General features: G+C 43.9%; 1 protein-coding gene across 2 annotated transcripts; it reads right to left on the reverse strand.

Annotated features, from left to right (window-relative positions):
- Window positions 1-1,405: 1,405 nt before the first annotated feature.
- ZNF354C (zinc finger protein 354C) lies at window positions 1,406-17,041 on the reverse strand. Of its 2 annotated transcripts, none has more exons than XM_042932801.1 (5): window positions 16,788-17,041; window positions 15,290-15,377; window positions 9,121-9,247; window positions 8,615-8,710; window positions 1,406-3,067 (listed from the first exon to the last, which is right to left on the reverse strand). In XM_042932801.1, the coding sequence occupies exons 2-5, from the start codon at window positions 15,320-15,322 to the stop codon at window positions 1,653-1,655; spliced, it is 1,671 nt and encodes a 556-aa protein (XP_042788735.1). In that variant the 5' UTR covers window positions 15,323-15,377; window positions 16,788-17,041; the 3' UTR covers window positions 1,406-1,652. The 2 variants fall into 2 exon arrangements, with proteins under 2 accessions (XP_042788735.1, XP_042788745.1); XM_042932811.1 differs by lacking the exon at window positions 16,788-17,041 and adding an exon at window positions 11,235-11,380 and having other exon boundaries at window positions 15,290-15,354.

The raw sequence follows: 17,041 nt of genomic DNA on the forward strand, positions 1-17,041 counted from the left end.
AAATATGGAAAATATTTGGATACCCAATTTTAACCGATGACTAGAAGGTTTAATAATTAAATATTCACTTATCACTTTACACAAAAGACGTATAACAAAAACAAATGAAAAGGCAGTCTTGTATGTGAAAATCGAAAAGCAATTTCACTATCTGGACCTCAGCTGGGTTTGAGGACTTATGTACAGTGATTACAAAAGCAGGTGTAATTAGGGACACATAAGAAAAACAAAGGCATGACTGTAAGCCAATTAACAGGACTGCAGTTAGGAAGAACCTGTCAAACACAGAAATAAAACTGATGAAATTACTGTTGTTGTGCCAAACCAGTTTACAAAACAAACAGTAAGTCATACTCTCGGGACGTGAGATCGGAAGTGAATTATTGTAATTCATACCTGTAATTGTCACAGAAAACAGGAGCTGGAAACTTAGATTCTAGTCTCAACTCTGCCCAATAAGCTCAATTTTATTAGTTATAAATAAACTAAATTAAAATTCCACCTGGCTCTAATGAGCTACCAGCTGTAGTCAGATTCTGCAAATACGTACCTTCTGCCACAGAAAACAGAGTATTTGCATCACATTCTCTCCACTGGCCTCAATATACTGCACCTTCTATAATACTAGCCTAAGACTATTCAGTAATGTCAAGTCATGTCAAATTAAGAAATAATGTAAGGAAAAGGAAAAGAGACTCACTTTGGGAAAAATTTCAATTTCCAAAACTGAATTCTAGGTTAATGAAACCATGTTTTTTTAATCATCAAAAACTTTTGGAAAAAATATACATATATTCCAAAGCTTGTGCATATGTATGTTTGTACACATATGTGTATAGATATATAAATATTTATATATATAACCTGCCAGTGACACAGTTCATGAAAAATTGAGCTTGATTCTTTCCATGTGAAAATTTGAATTTAAAGAATTCCTTTTTATCTTGAGCTTCTCTTCATGGAAAAGCGTGTGTCCTGTATTTGCCTGCCATTTTGGCAAATTATGGCCTCACGCTTATTCACTTTAACTCAATGACCATTTTTAAAAGAAAATTCATACTGAAGCTTACTCTTAGGGAATAAACTCTAATGAAAGAAACAAAACTTAGGGGCGCCTGGGTGGCTCAGTCAGTTAAGCGTCCGACTCTTGCTTTCAGTTCAGGTCATGATCTCACATTTGTGAGATCAAGTCTTGCATCAGGCTCTGCACTGGGTGTGGGGCCTGCTTGGGATTCTCTCTCCCATTCTCTCTCTCTCTCTCCCCCCACCGCCCCTCTTCCCCACTTATGCTCTCTCTCTAAAAAAGAAAAAGAAAAAGAAAGTGAAAAAGAAAGAGAAAAAGAAAAAGAAAAAGAAACAAAACTCACATTCCATTATTTTTACTATTTTTTTAAGTTAGGCCTTTTATATTTTTTCTATGAATTTAAAAATTATTATATGTTCTTTGTAACCTTAGCATTTAATATTTAATGATTCTTACAAAATTTGACAAATCGGTGCTCTTCATAATTCCATTGATCAATTTTACCATGACTTAGTGGAAACTAGCATATTTCCTCCTGAAGTAAAAAAAAAAAATCTTTATCTGATCTGCAGTCTGTGCCCTATTTATTATTCTCCAGTGAGGAGTCTTGAATCATTTGAGAGAAGAATTAAACTTCACAGGACTCATCATCTCTGAGAAATCTCTGATACTGAGTAAGGGAGGAGCTATAGATAAAAGGATTCCCATATTCCTTCCATTTATAGAGTTTTTCCTTAGTGTGAACTTTTTTGTGTCTACAAAGGTTTGATCTATAACTGTAGGCTTTCCCACACTCCATGCACTTGTAGAGTTTCTCGCCAGTATGGATCCTCTCGTGCTCTGTTAGGAATGAATACTGGCTGAAGGCTTTCCCACACTGATTACACTGGTAGGGTTTCTCTCCAGTGTGAATTCTCTGATGCCTGTAAAGGTTGGATTTGCAACCAAAGGCTTTCCCGCATTCTCCACATGGGTAAAGCTTTTCCCCGGTGTGAATTTTACGATGTTCACTGAAGGATGAATACTGGTTGAAGGCTTTCCCACATTCATTGCACTGGTAGGGTTTCTGACCAGTATGAATTCGCTGGTGTTCAATAAGGGTGGAGATGCGTGTGAAGGTTCTCCCACATTCCAAGCATTTACACAGCTGTTCTCCAGTATGAAGCTTCTGATGTTCAGCCAGGGATGCAAACTGGCTGTAACCTTTCCCACATTCACTGCATTTATAGGGTTTCTCCCCTGTGTGGATTCTTTGGTGTCTGTGAAGTTTTGCTCTACAATTGAAGGCCTTCTCACATTCAGCACATTTATAGAGTTTCTCTCCAGTATGAATCCTCTGATGTACAGTGAGGGTTGAACACTGGCTAAAGGCTTTACCACATTCCTTACACTGGTAGGGTTTCTCGCCGGTGTGCACCCTCAGGTGTTTGATTAGGGTCGAGCTGCTGCTAAACGCCTTCTCACATTCATTACATTTGTAAGGTTTCTCTCCAGTATGAATTCTCTGATGGGCAAGAAGGGAGGATCTGTGGCTAAAGGGTTTTCCACACTCACTACATCTGTAGGGTTTCTCACCAGTGTGAATTCTCTGGTGTTCAATCAGATGGAGACTCTGGTTGAAGCTTTTCCCACATTCATTACAAAGATGAGGTTTTTCTCCTGGGTAAATCTGGATGCATCTCATTAGATCAAAATTCTGTTTAAAATCTCTCCCAAAAGTGTAATGTATATTGGGTATCCTTTCTATAGGAACACTCTGTTGTGTGACAAGAATTGTATTTATAAGTAAGCCTTTCCCCAATTCAAGACGTGTCTGCTTTACATCTCCACTCACAGTTTTTTTGTGTGAGGCCATGATTTGCTGAAGAGGTTTCTTCCATTGCTCCTGTTCTGTTCCACTCTCCAATTCCAAAGTCTGTCCAAAATCGATGTCCCAGGGACCAAACTTAATGGGCTTTTTCTTTATTATTCCCTGAGATGTTTCTTCTATAGAAATGTCCTGTCTGGGAGGTGAGGCTTCCATTTCAGGCCAAGTCTTGAAACCTGGAGTGGATCAGAAGCATTAACGGCACCTCTACGGGAAGAGAGAAACATGCAACCGTGGAACAGTAAAATTGGCGATAGTACATATAAAAGAGGTCTGAGAGGCGGCTGGGTGGCTCAGTTAGCTGAACGTCCGACTCTTGGTTTCAACTCAGGTCATGATCCCAGGGTTGTGGGATCCAGCCCCATGTCGGGCTCTGCACTGAAAGTGGAGCCTGCTTGAGATTCTCTCTATCCCTCTCTCTCTGCCCTTCTCCCCTGCTCTCTCTCTCAAAAAATAAATAAATAAAAGAGGTTTTATACCTCTTTTGACCTCAAATATGGACTTGCCACTGGGGAAAAACAGGATAGGATGGAAAGGAAGAGTGGTAAACAGGGGAAGGAGTGGTGTCGGAGAATAGAGTGAACAGATTAACATTGGAAACAAAGACATTGTGACTTGAGAGAAGTAGAGGCAGAGAGAACAGGTCGAGCTGAAAGTATGAGGCTACAGAAAAATGTTAGCTCCTAAGCTCGAGTTGAATAAACTGTGGCATATTTCAGTGTATCATTTCCTGTTCTGTATGCCGGGCCATGAGGTAGGTAACTTGTCTTTATTTTCTCCTTTTTTTTTTTTTTAAAGTTTACTTACTTACTTACTTATCTATCTATCTATCTATCTATCTATTTATTTATTTATTTTTGCATAATCTCTACACCCAACATGGGGCTCGAACTCACATCTATCTATCTATCTATCTATTTTTTTTTTTTTTTTGCATAATCTCTACACCCAACATGGGGCTCAAACTCACAAGCCCAAGATTTAGAGTTGTGTGCCCCTCCAAGTGAGTCAGCCAGGCACCCGTATCTTCTTTCTATTCACATGTGGCTTTTATGATGTTAGTGCCCATAGCTGAAACTCTAGGTGTGATCATTTAAAAATATCTGTGATGTTTTCCTTAAATTTTGTGAATCTGTATGTGAATATGATTTTGTATCATAGTCTGTGAAAGGAGAAACAGTCTGTTAATAAGAGGGTGCTCAGGTTTTCAAACTTATAGCAGCCCTGAAGCATGACTGTATTGAGGATTTCTGATCTAAATTCAAGATGCTGACTATAAAGAAGAGGAAAATATGGAATAAATCAGCCTCGTGCAACAACCTATCCCTGGTGATTGGAGGAATAACAGTTTTGTTCACACCTCCCTGCCCCCACTTTTCCCTTCCAAATTGATCACGAGGAAAAACAGATACAGTCATCTCTTCTAATAACCTGCAACCAGAAGACTGACCTCCTTTTGTAGGAATCTTTTTATTTTTATATTTGTATTATTTATTAAAGTTTTAATTTTTTTAATGATTATTCATTTATTTGAGAGAGAGTGACAGAGAGAGTTTGAGTAAGGGAGGGGCAGAAAGAGAAGGAGACACAATCCGAAGCAGGTTCCAGGCTCTGAGCTGTCAACACACAGCCTGACGTGGGGCTCAAACTCACGAACCGCGAGATCATGACCTGAGCCGAAGTCGGACACTTAACAGACTGTCACCCAAGCGCCCCCTAAAGATTTTATTTTTAAGTAATCTCTATACCCAGCATGGGGCTCAAACTCACAACCCCAAGATCAAAGGTCTCATGCTCCACTGACTGAGCCAGCCAGGCACCCCTGTGAGAATCTCTTTAGACAAATGAAAGTTTACAAGAAATGTGGAGTCAATATGCCCCAAAGTTCTGAAATATGCCCAAGCCCCAAGCTCAGATATGATGTTAAGTGAAACGATTCAGCTTGAGCTGATTCTATGGAACTATGGGCTCAAATCTGGCTTTCTTTAATCAATCCATGATTGAAAATAGGTTAAAACTAGGTCTGTGTAATTAGGTAATTGTATGTACTTAAATTTAGGTTAATAAAAATCCATCAGGTTTTAGTAATAAAATATATATGATTAAAATTAAATAATAAGAGGAAAAAGGCACACAGGCTATAAATCTGTATAAAAATATAGATTTTTCTTCAAGATGTTAATGGAAAACCTAACAGTTTGCAAGTTAAAGGATTGACCAGGGTACTTCCCCTCTTTTTATCCTTTGTCACAATATGACATTCCCTGCCCATCCAGAAATTTACTAGGCTACTCTAATCTCATTTTTCTAAAGAAATTTAATGACTAAAGCCTAAATCAGTCTCTCTCTCTCTCTTCCAAAACATATTTTACTTAAACATTCTATCACTTAACATATATACATACACGAAGTCTGAAAATAATTCAAGTGTTTGTTCAAGGAGAATATCTTGATTATTGTTAATGTACATTATTAGTGTATATTAATATAGACATATTATGTATATATATGTATATACTATACATGCTATAATGTATATTACATACCTATATTATACATTAACATTATAAACATTAACATTATTTGTTAATTCCTTACTGTGCACATGATAAGCATGCAATTAGAGTGTCTTGCATAAAAAAAATAATGGGAGCATGTGGGTGGTGCAATCGGTTAAGCAACTGACTCTTGATCTTGGCTCAGGTCATGATCTCACAGTATAGGAGTTTGAGTCTGGCATTAGGCTCTGCACTGATGGTGCGAACCCTGCTTGGAATTCTGCCCGCCCCTTCTTGTGCTCTCTTTCTCTCTCAAAATAAATAAACATAAAGAACAACAAAACTGGGCAGAGTTAGTTGGAAAAATTATGAAGAGCAGGTGACCTCAAAAATGAAAAGGGATTCCCTCCTCTTATAACAGACTCCTGAAACCCAGTCATTTATTGAACAAATAGTGAATGATCAGCAATGATAATATGAAACGTACAAATGATTAAACAGTAATGGTTCATTTCTCCTTGATATGAGAAGCCTCGGCTGTATAATGTTGGTGTGAGGTTCAGAGAACCAAGACACCGACACCAACAGTATTAGCAAGGAGTGGTTCTATAAAGGAAGCTGGATAATAAAGAGTGAGGGGATGGATTTCAGTAGAAAATGAAAAGAGGAGTCTATGAGACAGAAAGAAGGCCTGATCAAAGTCATCTGTGGGGAAAGTAAACCTATTTGGGGGCGGGGGGAGGGGCTTAATGACTAAAAGAGGAAATCCAGGTTCGAATTCATTTAAAAAATTTTTTTTAATGTTTATTTATTTTTGAGAGAGAGACAGGGTGCACGCACGAGAGAGCAAGCACACTAGAGGGGGAGGGGCAGAGAGAGAGGGAGACACAGAATCCGAAGCAGGCTCCAGGCTCCAAGCTGTCAGCACAGAGCTGTGAGCTCATGACCTAAGCCGAAGTCAGAGGCTTAACTGACTGAGCCACCCAGGCACCCCTGGAATAACAGGGTAAAGCCAAACACAGAGTTCCTGAACAACTGGCAGAAGAATTCAGAATAATAATACAGGTCACAGGAGGGGTTGTAAGTTCTTAGGCAGATAATAATAAGAAACGGTGGCCTTATTTGGTAAGAACGAGGACAGAGTGGAAGGTGAACAATGATATAGCTGCCATGGTCTGGTTGCACTGAGTACTTAAATCTGAGCTTCCTTGGCACTGAGTTAATCATAAAGGCAGTTCAATTACACTCAAAAAATATTAAGTGAAGGCAGTATATTTGATGCTACAGGCACAGAATTCAAAGACAGACCTGGTTTCTTCCTTAAATATGCACAATCCAATTAGGAAAAGAAATAACAGGAGAATAACTATAATTCACTACAACAGATGCTGTAATGGATATGTTCAAGGCATGCAGAAAGTGCTGTATGAATGCGACTGACTGGAAAATGGATGCTGACTGGGAAGCAGGAAAAAATAAGAAAAACCCACAGATGAGGGGGGCAGATGGATCTAAGGTTTCCTGTGGACAAGGGGGAAGCAGTAACCCGAGAAGGAATGACACACAAATGTTAATGAGGGTTCAGGTTTGGCCAGAACATGGAGCCAGAGTGGAAGTGGCCACTGATTTCTATAAAGCAACATGGAGACAGGCTACGAAGTAGGTTTAATGTCACATTAAGGAATTTTACTTTACTCCGTGGATAAAGAGAGAAACAACAAGGTCTCTTAAGGTATGGGAATAACACCTGAGTTTTGAAAAGATCAATCACTCTGCTGATGGCCCAGAAGGCGAAAGAGGAGAACAAGGCTCAGAGAAGGTAGGTAACTTTCCCCGTAGCTCAGAGCACTTGGAAGCAGTGGCAGGGGTAACATGAAATCAGGAAATGTCCAAAGTCAAATCATGATCTTATGTGCTAGGCTGTACTACTCAGTAACTCTTTCTTTGGATAAAACTGTATTTTCTTTTCTTTTTTTTAATTTTTTTAATGTTTCTTTATTTTCAAGAGAGAGTGCACATGCACACGTGCATGAGTTGGCGAGAGGCAGAGAGAGAGGAAGACACAGAATCCCAGAGCTCGAACTCATGAACCATAAGACCATGACCTGAGCCGAAGTTGGACACTTAACTGACTGAGCCACCCAGGTGCCCCTAGAAAACTGTATTTTAATAAAGGTGAAAAGTATTTGTGAAGACAACGAGCAAACAAAACATGCCAATAAAGGCAAGAATCATAGATTATAAAGGTCAAACCACAAAGACCACAAACCACAAAATATTGCCCAGTCTGTGTCACACGGTGAACAGAAATGACACTGGTGATCGAGGCTTTTCTCACTGCTTTTCAGCTTTTCCAGCTCTGCCAGCAAAGTGTTTGACAACCTCTGATGCACTGTTTCTTCCATGATAAAGAGAGGTATCTAAATTTGACGGTCTTCAAGTGATCTTCTAACTTCAACAACTTACAGTTTTATGATAAAGACCAGTGAGCTTAGACTAGGCTAGAAGAGGAGTCTACAAACTACAGGTCTCTGGGCCAACTCCAGCTGATACCTCCTTCTGGTGCTAGAAGGCAGCCACACCTATGGGTTGACTACTTACTGTCTCTGTCTGCACTTGCATTACCTTGCACTAAGATGGCGGAGTTTAAGGGCTGCAAAAGAGACCTGTGGCCCCCAATGCCAAAATATTTACCATCTGGTCCACTGTGGGAAAAGCATGCCAAGCCCTGGACCAGAAAAGCTACAGAGGTCCAGGGGAGCTGGTTGACTCTCACAGTGGGACATGACAACCCCAGTCTCCAGGGACATAAAAGGGAAATGCTGAGTTAAGAAACCGGAGACACGGAAGCGTTGACAACACCCTGAAATATGGGGTTGTGAGAGAAATTACAAAGAATTCAAGATGCAACCGAAGGTGTAAAGTTTTTCAAGTCTGTCATGTGTAATTGCAGATGGAAAGAAAACCGTGGAGATCAAGAGGCCAAGACAGCAGAAGGAAGTGGGTGAAGTGGCAGAGAAGGAAAGAGGGAAAGCGGGGCACATTAAGCAAAGAAAGAGGTCTACTCAGGGGCCTTTTGCTGCAAAGAAAACCATTATCACCAAGGAACTTCCCATGAGGGGGCCCTGGCTCAGCACTTCCAGCAAAATTCTCAGAGCACTGCCTCCTCCTGACCTGCTCTCATATATACCCCGCCCTGTGCCCGGTTCCCAGCCGCGCACTCACCCAGACAGGCGTCTTGAGGGGTTTCCCTTTCCACCACGCAAGGATCCTCGCCTTGCTGCAACCGGCAGATCACCTTTGGCGTCGAAGATGGAATCCCTGCTCGTGGGGAAGGGAATGGAGTTTGAGCAGATGGGGCAAGTCCAGAGCTCACAAACCAGAGCCAACAGGGCAGAGAAGGGAGCCTGGGGAGGTGGGGCACGCAGCACATCGAGGGTGGGTTTGGTTCAGAAACAACACAGCCTTATCCCTCTTCCCCCTTGACCCCCCACAGGACCCAGTGAGTGGAGGAGGACCACCCTGGTCAGGAGGAGGACCACCCTGGTCAGGAGGCAGGTGGGAGGAAGGCAGAGGAAGGGCATCCGGACACAAATGCATGCCTTGAATTCCACAGAGGCTCTTCCTTTCCCAGGGGCTCGTTAGGGGAGAAACTGCGGACTCTGAACCCCACAGGGGCAGCTCTAAGGCGCTCCCGCAGCGGATTCTCCCTTACAGACGAGCCTCCTTACCCAGCGAGACCAGGGTGCCATAGTTCTCCAGCATCACCTCCCGGTACAGGGTTCTCTGCGCAGAGTCCAGGCGCAGCCATTCGTCCTGGCTGAAGACCACGGCCACGTCCCTGAACGTCACAGACTCCTGTAATGGCAAACCCATTCCTGCTCACCCAGGACCAAGTTCTCCACCACTCGGTAACGCCGGTGACGCAGGGATGTGCGACAAACAACCCTGATGTCCCAGGGTTCTAAGTATATTTCAAATGGACTATTTATGTTGCTTTTGGGACCCCCCCCCATTGACAATTATACAAATATTTACTGAGAACCCACCAGGTGTTGTGAGGGCAAAGTCGGGGAGAAAGGCCAAGTCCCCGCCAAAAGGGAATTTAAATCCCAGGCTAGGATCTGTCAAGTGAGCACAGACATCCACCTCCCTCTCACTCAAAATCCAAATTAAAGGAAAGGGGGGGGAAAAATCAGAATACACTTAGAACAATGCCAGAAAACTGGAAAAGCCATTAGTAGAACCGAGACAAAAAAGAATTTCTGAGATGTAAAAGCAAATGGTAATAAAAATAGTATTAGCTTATGTTTATTGAATACTTGTATGTCAGGAACTGACAGGAACTTTGAACATAGTATCTTCACGAAGTTTCACAGAAATTCTATGAGGAAGACACTATAATTAAATTGTTTTGCAAGTGAAGAAGCAGCTCAGAGAGGTTAAGTTACCTGCCAAGGTAATCCTGTTAGAAACTGGTAGAGATTGGAACTGAATTCAGGCAGACTGACCACTAAACTAGACTGTCACATGGGTATCCACTGTCTATGGAAATTAAAAGACCCGGGGTCCCAGAGCTTCCTTGGGATTCTTAGTCTCCCTCTCTCTCTCTGTCCCTTCCCCACTGGCTCTTGGTCTCTCTTAAAAATACACATTTTAAAGAAATTAAAAGTAAATAAAAGACCCAAAGAACCTGCAAGACTATACACGTGCCAAAAGGGACTGTGAGAAAGTCAGTTCTTCCAAGAGAACTCCATTAATCCACAAAATGAGAGAAATCAGAGGCTGGCCAATTATCAACTCTTATATGAAGGAGCTGTAAGGCATGAAAAAGGAATATGTATGCTTTCACCTTGTGATTCTACTGTTAGGAGTCCACTATAAGAGAGCCTCACACAACTGAGTAGGGTTATTTGTTCAAAGATGTTTCTGGAAACTTTATTTGTAAGCCAATGGTTGTGGTAGGCTGAGTAACAAAACCTGTGAATGTTATATATATGACTAAAAGGACCCTGAAGATCTTCTTAAGGATTTTATTTTTGAGATGAGAAGATCCTGATTATCCAGATGGATCTGGTATATACATATATGTGCACACAAAAGTATTTGGAAGAATACAACAAGCTGTCCACCCTGATTATTCTTTCGTGTTTGTGGAAGAGCAGAAAAGCAATTTTTTGCTTATTACTCTCTACCCTTCCAGTAGGCTGACATTGTTTACAGGGTGTGTGCATTTATTCCGAAATTTTTAATTTTTGTATTTTTTGGAGAGAGAGAAAGTGCACGTGTGGGGGGGAGCAGAGAAAGAGAGAGAAAGAGAGAGAGAGAGAGAGAGAGAGAGAGAAAGAGAGAATCTCAAGCAGGATTCACACTCAGCATGGAGCTATGTGGGGCTTTATCTCATGACCCTGGGATCATGACCTGAGCTGAAATCAAGAATCGGATGCTCAAGCGACTGAGCCAGCTAAGCGTCCCTGTTTTGAAATTGTTTACATTCCATTTTATGTATTGACTTTTCAGCTATACCTCTTTGCATTTTTTTTAAAGATTTAAAAAAAAAATTTTTAAGTAATCACTACACTCAGCGTGGGGCTCGAACTCATACCCCCAAGATCAAGAGTCTCAGGCTCCTCTGCCTGAGCTAGCCAGGCGCCCCACCTCTTTGCATTTTTAGTGGTTGCTCTGAGAATTATAACATACATCCTTAGTTCTTTATAGTCTATTAGAGCGAATATCTGATTTCACACAGAACGCAAGAACTTGCAAGTGTATGGGAACACCACCCCTTCTTCATGCTATCGTTGTTAAAAAGACGCTCCCTGTTCAGAGAGCTGGCAGGACTCACCAGACCTCACCAAGCACGCTCATGGGAGGCAACAGGTACAAGTGCAACAAGACAGAGAGAGTGCAGCGAAGCCCTGGAGGATGGAGACATGTTCCATGTGCAATCTCCCTGTCCTTGCACACACAGCCTAGGCCTTGTCCCTGGATCTGTAGGAGGAACTTTGAATCAGAAGGACTTAAAGGGGAAACGCTCAGCAGGGGCCTTTTGTGTGTCAAGCAAGGCTTGTCAAACAAGGTAGGCCAGCTCCCAACCACCTGAGATGACCACCCTAGGGGGAGCCAGTGGCACTGGGATCTTAAACAGCATATCCGCTGCCTTTATTGTGCCTCAGAGTCAAAAATCAGCCATCCAGGCCCTCCCCAGAGATGAAGATAGAGCTTTTCTGGAGATAAAGACAGAGCTTTTTGAGTCCAACCATAAATGAACTCTAGACCCACAACTGTCATGTGTATTACCTCCACCTGCGTTATAAACCCCATGATACAGTATTATGTTTTTGCTCTAAACAATCATAGGCATTTTATTTTTTTATTTATTTTTTAATGTTTATTTTTGAGAGAGAGAGAGAAAGAGAGAGGGAGAGAGCACAAGCAGGGGAGGAGCAGAGAGAGAGGGAGACATAGAATCTGAAGCAGGCTCCAGGCTCCGAGCTACCAGCACAGAGCCCCATGCGGGGGGGGGGGGGGGGGCTTGAACCCACCAACCGTGAGATCATGACCTGATCCGAAGTCAGACGCTCGCTCAACCGACTGAGCCACCCAGGCACTCCAATCATAGGCATTTTAAAGACACTGAGAGGAAAAAGTATTTATATATTTACATTTATCCACATGGCCTCCTGTTCCAATGCTCTTTATTTCCTTCCTAAGGTGAGACCTCCCATCTGGCATTATTTCCTGTCAGCTTGAAGCAAGCATATACTTTAGCATATATTGCAGGGTGGGCCTGCTGACCATGACTTAGGTTCATTTTCATTTATCTGAAAATGTCTTTACTTCATCTTCATTCTTTTTCTTTCTCTTTTTTCTTTAAGTTTATTTGAGAGATAGGGATAGCGAGCAAGTGAGGCAGGGGAAGAATGACAGGGAGAGAATCCCAAGCAGGCTCCACACCCTCACCGCAGAGCCTAACGCGGGGCTCAATCTCTCGACTATGAGATCATGACCTGAGCCAAAATCAAGAGTCTGATGCTTAACCGACTGAATCACCCAGGCGCCTCTACTTCATCTTCCTTCTAAAAGAATATTTTCATTGGTGGGGCGCCTGGGCGGCTCAGTTGGTTAAGCGTCCGATTTCGGCTCAGGTCATGATCTCACAGTTCGTGGGTTAGAGCCCTGCATCGGGCTCTGTGCTGACAGCTTAAAGCCTGGAGCCTGTTTCGGATTCTGTGTCTCCCTCTCTCTCTCTGCTCCTCCCCCGCTCATGCTGTCTCTCTCTCTCCTTCAAAAATAAATAAAAACATTAAAAAAAAATTTTTAAAGAATATTTTCATTGGTTATAGAATTCTGGGTTCACAGTTTCTTTCTTTCATGTAAAACACCACTCGATCATTTTCTGGCCCTTGTTTCTGATGAGAAGCCAATGGACGTTCAGATATTGATGCTCTGTATTTAGTACAGTACTCTTTATTCTATCTGCTTTCAAATCTTCAGTTTTCAGTAAATTAGAGGTCAAAAAAAACTCACAAAAAACGCTGAGTTGCAAACATCCTCCTCTTCATCTTCCCTTAGCTGAAATCAAGTGGGTCTCTCAGAAAAGCTTGCAGGTGTGGGAAAAGCTCACACAGTGAAAATCCCTACCTGTGGGCAGAGGGCACCCCAGGTGATGGCTGGGTATTGCTTTCACTTCATTTTGCTGGCCTTTACATTTTGGTTTCCCACAACACACATCTCCTTGTAATTAGAGAATCAAAGCAAAGTCCAGCCTAGTGGCAAGAGGCAGACCAATTTGGCAGGCCCTAAAATAATGTTGTTGCTGCTTATGATGATAATAATGGTAGTTAACAGCCAGCATTTACTGAGATTTAATATGTACCATGCACTGTTCTCAGAATTTTACGTATACTTAAGTTCTCAGAGCATAACATTAATGTATATACGGTCTTATCTGGGTTCGAGGCTAGCTGGAAGACCCTGGTCAAGTTACTTGCTCCTCTGTGCCTCAGTTTCCTCACCCGTAAAATGCAGATATTAACAGTCCTGTTACATGGATCAAACGAGGTATGTATGTCATTAATCCCACTTACAAATGAGGAAATGAGGCACACAGAGAGAAAATAACTTGCCAAGGTCACAACCCCAGCTTGGAGGTGAACTTATGAACTCAAGTTCCAGAGTCTACATTTGTAACATGTAGGCTACCACTACTTTGGGGGAAAGCAGTCAATGAAAACAGAGGCTTTGGGGCTGGCAGAACAGAAAACCCACGGAAGGAACAGGAGCTGGCGTTGGGGGAAAGCTGGGACTTCCATGTGGAAATATTTCCTAAGAGTTCTAGACTGTGTTTCTAGGGAAAAGTTGAGGCCTGAGAACAGAGATTTGGGAAAGATCTTCAGGTTAAAGTAATGAAAATGGATCTTAGGGGCACCTGGGTGGCTCAGCTGGTTAAGCATCTGACACTTGATTTCGGCTCAGGTCATGATCTTGCAGTTCATGAGATCAAGCCCCGAAAAGGGCTATGCACTGACAGCATGGAGCCTGCTTGGGATTCTCTCTCTCCTTCTTTCTCTGCCCCTCTCCCCCACTCTCTCGCAAAAATAAAGTTTAAAAACAAAAAGAGGGGCGCCTGGGTGGCTCAGTTGGTTAAGCGTCTGACTTTGGCTCAGGTCATGATCTCGCAGTTTTTAAGTTTGAGCCCCATGTCAGGCTCTATGCTGACAGCTCAGAGCCTGGAGCCTGCTTCAGATTCTGTGTCTCCCTCTCTTTCTGCCCCTCCTCTGCTCACACTCTGTGTGCCCCTCTCTCTCAAAAATAAATAAACGTTAAAAAATTTTTTTAAAAATACATATGGAAGTGGAATGGGAATTCAAGTTCAAGGAATAAAGAGAAAATGTACAGTTTTCAGGGGTGCCTGGGTGGCTCATTCGGTTAAGCTTCTGACTGGCTCAGGTCATGATATCAACGTTTCATAGGTTTAAGCCCCGCGTCAGGCTCTGTGCTGACAGCTCAGAGCCTGGAGCCTGCTTCAGATTCTGTGTCTCCCTCTCTCTCTGCCTCTCCCCTGCTCACACTCTGTGTGTGTCTCTCTCTCAAAGATAAATAAATGTTAAAAAAAAGAAAAAGAAAATGGATCTAAAAAGGGCAAAGAGCAAGAAGGGCCCAGGAGGGGAGTGTGAATAAATCAAAGCCAGTGGACAAGATTCAGAGGAGAAGACAGAGATAATTAGTCAGATGGATAAGGAAGACATCTGGACAGTTTACTGTCACACCTGTGCTCGGCTCCCAGCCCCCTGTCCTCCCAAGTGCTGGCCTCAGAGCCCAAGCTAAGCTGAACTCCTTCTGGCCTTCAGTATCAGCTCAAAATGACCCCACTACTTCCAGGATCTTTTCCCTAACTCCTCTTGGACCTTTAATCATTTCCTAACTGAGGTCAATACGATGAACTCCCTGAAGACAGAAACAACCTCTTTCCTCTTCGTGACCCCAGTGCTCTGAACAGTATCCTGTGCATAGTCGGTGCTCAGTGTTTTTTGAAGGTGTCTTTGGTCCTTCTATGTCTTTGCACCAAGCAAGACTGTATCCTCTGTGAAGACAAAGACTGTCTAATACACCATGCCCCCACCAAGCGCTTATTGTAGCCCAAAGCACATGTTCAGCGAGTGCTGCCTCAGTCTTTGGTCATGAAGTTGGATTTAGGGTGAATTAAGAGTGACATAGAGACAGAGGAAGCACATTCCTCAGCAGCCCCTCCATGAATCCTGGATCCTGGGGAAAACTTAAAGAACCCTGGATTCCCTAGGTTTTGTTGGAGAGAAAAGTACTCAGACAAAGAATGGAAACATGTGCACCCTCTCTAAACCCAGAAAGCGATTCATGAGAAAGACAATCTTCACTTACTTTCACCTTGGTGGGCAGCAAATCCACAGCCATGCTTTCCTTCTCAGTTTTCCTGGCAAGAGGAGTGTAGACTGCTGACAAGGTAGATCTGGAGAGGAAAAGGTGTCATGAGGAACTCTGGTGTCAAGGATGGCCTGGGGAGATGAAGTTACAACCACCCATAATGCCCACCAGGTCCCAGCAAAGCTGCACCACATAAATGATGCAAGCCAAGCAAATGCATGCTCACCAAGCCAATACAGCTCTAAGACAATTCTCCCATCTCCATCTCCCTGTATTAACCACACTTCTAACTGCTATAAACTGATGCTTTACGGTCACCTAAGGTCTATTAGCTGTGACTAAGCAAACTGTGATTCACCCACAGATACCTGGAGTCCTTAGATAGCTTTAAAGTGTACACGCTGTAAAATCCACAATGAACATGAATTTCCCGGAGGCTGCCACTTTCAAATACAGACGGCCAACCCTAAGCCCGCCTGCCCCACCTAGCCCTTTCCTTCCCGAAGAAGCCACAGTCAAGTCACCTGCTCACATCTGCCTTGTCTTCCTGCCTCACAGGTGCCTTCCCTGAGTGGCCCTGCCTGGAGTGCTGCACTGGTCCCCAGGGAATAACACAACCTGCACACTTTCCTCCTCTTGCCCCCCTGCATCTGGACCTACCCTACCTCACCAGAGGTAATGTGGTTAAAACACTCCCTCTCGCACAAGATGCATGCCAGACTGTTGCTTTGTCGGCCCCCCTACACACAAATCTCACAGGTGCCACCTCTTACAGCATCCACGGCGGGAAACAGCCCTCCTTGTCACACACAAATCCCAACTGGGAGAGCAAGGTGAGTGTGCCTGGAGCCGCCAGGCAGGTGTCAGAGAAGGACCCTGGCCACAGCTGCCTGCACTGGCTGCCTGGGTTTGCATGCAGAGGGCTCTCCAGGGTGCAGTGCCCAGCGTGAGAGCTCAACTAGCAGAGTATGGGGGCAAGGGGGGCGGGGGGTCATCTGGGGCTGGGGCACCTCAGCCAGGGGAGGGAAGATGCTGTAGAGGTATTCACAGACTCCAGAATCTGGGGTGCTTTTCATATATTTTTAAGCCTCACGACTCTAAAACGTATGTATGGCTACCCCATTTCGCAGATGTGAGGGAGACTGAGAACTTAAGGAGTCACAGCGACCTGACAAAGAAACAAAAATGGGTAAGTAACAGGGGCAGGAAGGGAATCCTTGCTCCAGTCCAGGGTCTTAGCTAAACGTGGCAAATTACCTGGCCATTGTGCCTCAGTTCCTTCATCTGTAAAATGGGGGCAGTGTGCAGTCAACTTACTGGCTATGCATGCAGAAGCATGAAATGAGTTAATCCATCCAAGCCGCTACACCACGGCCGGGCACACCTCGTTCTCGGCCAGCGCGAGCTATTGTTTGTATTACTTCACTGAGAAGTCTCTCGGCAGACGGCCACCGGAGGCCCCCGCCCACAGCAGTCCCGGCACGCCCCAGCTCACCTGGCAGGGCGCTTCCTCTCCGCGTCTTCCCGGCCCACGACACCCGCAAGGCACCGCCGCCCCGGCCGACCTCTGACCCACGGGCCGCGCGGCGTCTCCCGGTATCCGCGCGCGGCCCCGCCGGACACCGCACTCCCCACCCAGACGGGACAGACGCTGGCTCCACCGCTGCGAGGAAGAGGCAGCCGGGAAGTCTCCGCTCCTTACACACCGCCCCAGCGTAACCGAGATCACCCGCGCCTCTAGCCCCAGAA

The sequence above is a fragment of the Panthera leo genome, chromosome A1, assembly GCF_018350215.1.
Source record: "Panthera leo isolate Ple1 chromosome A1, P.leo_Ple1_pat1.1, whole genome shotgun sequence".
Lineage (NCBI taxonomy): Eukaryota > Metazoa > Chordata > Mammalia > Carnivora > Felidae > Panthera > Panthera leo.

What these genes read in the sequence shown, in the direction of transcription:
- ZNF354C (XM_042932801.1), bottom strand. Translation starts at nt 15,322, where the DNA reads ATGGCTGTGGATTTGCTGCCCACCAAGGTGAAA. An exon ending in TGGCACCCTGGTCTCGCTGG is followed by an intron (nt 8,711 to 9,120) that starts GTAAGGAGGCTC and finishes CCCCACGAGCAG; the next exon opens with GGATTCCATCTTCGACGCCA. An exon ending in CCCTCAAGACGCCTGTCTGG is followed by an intron (nt 3,068 to 8,614) that starts GTGAGTGCGCGG and finishes GATCCACTCCAG; the next exon opens with GTTTCAAGACTTGGCCTGAA.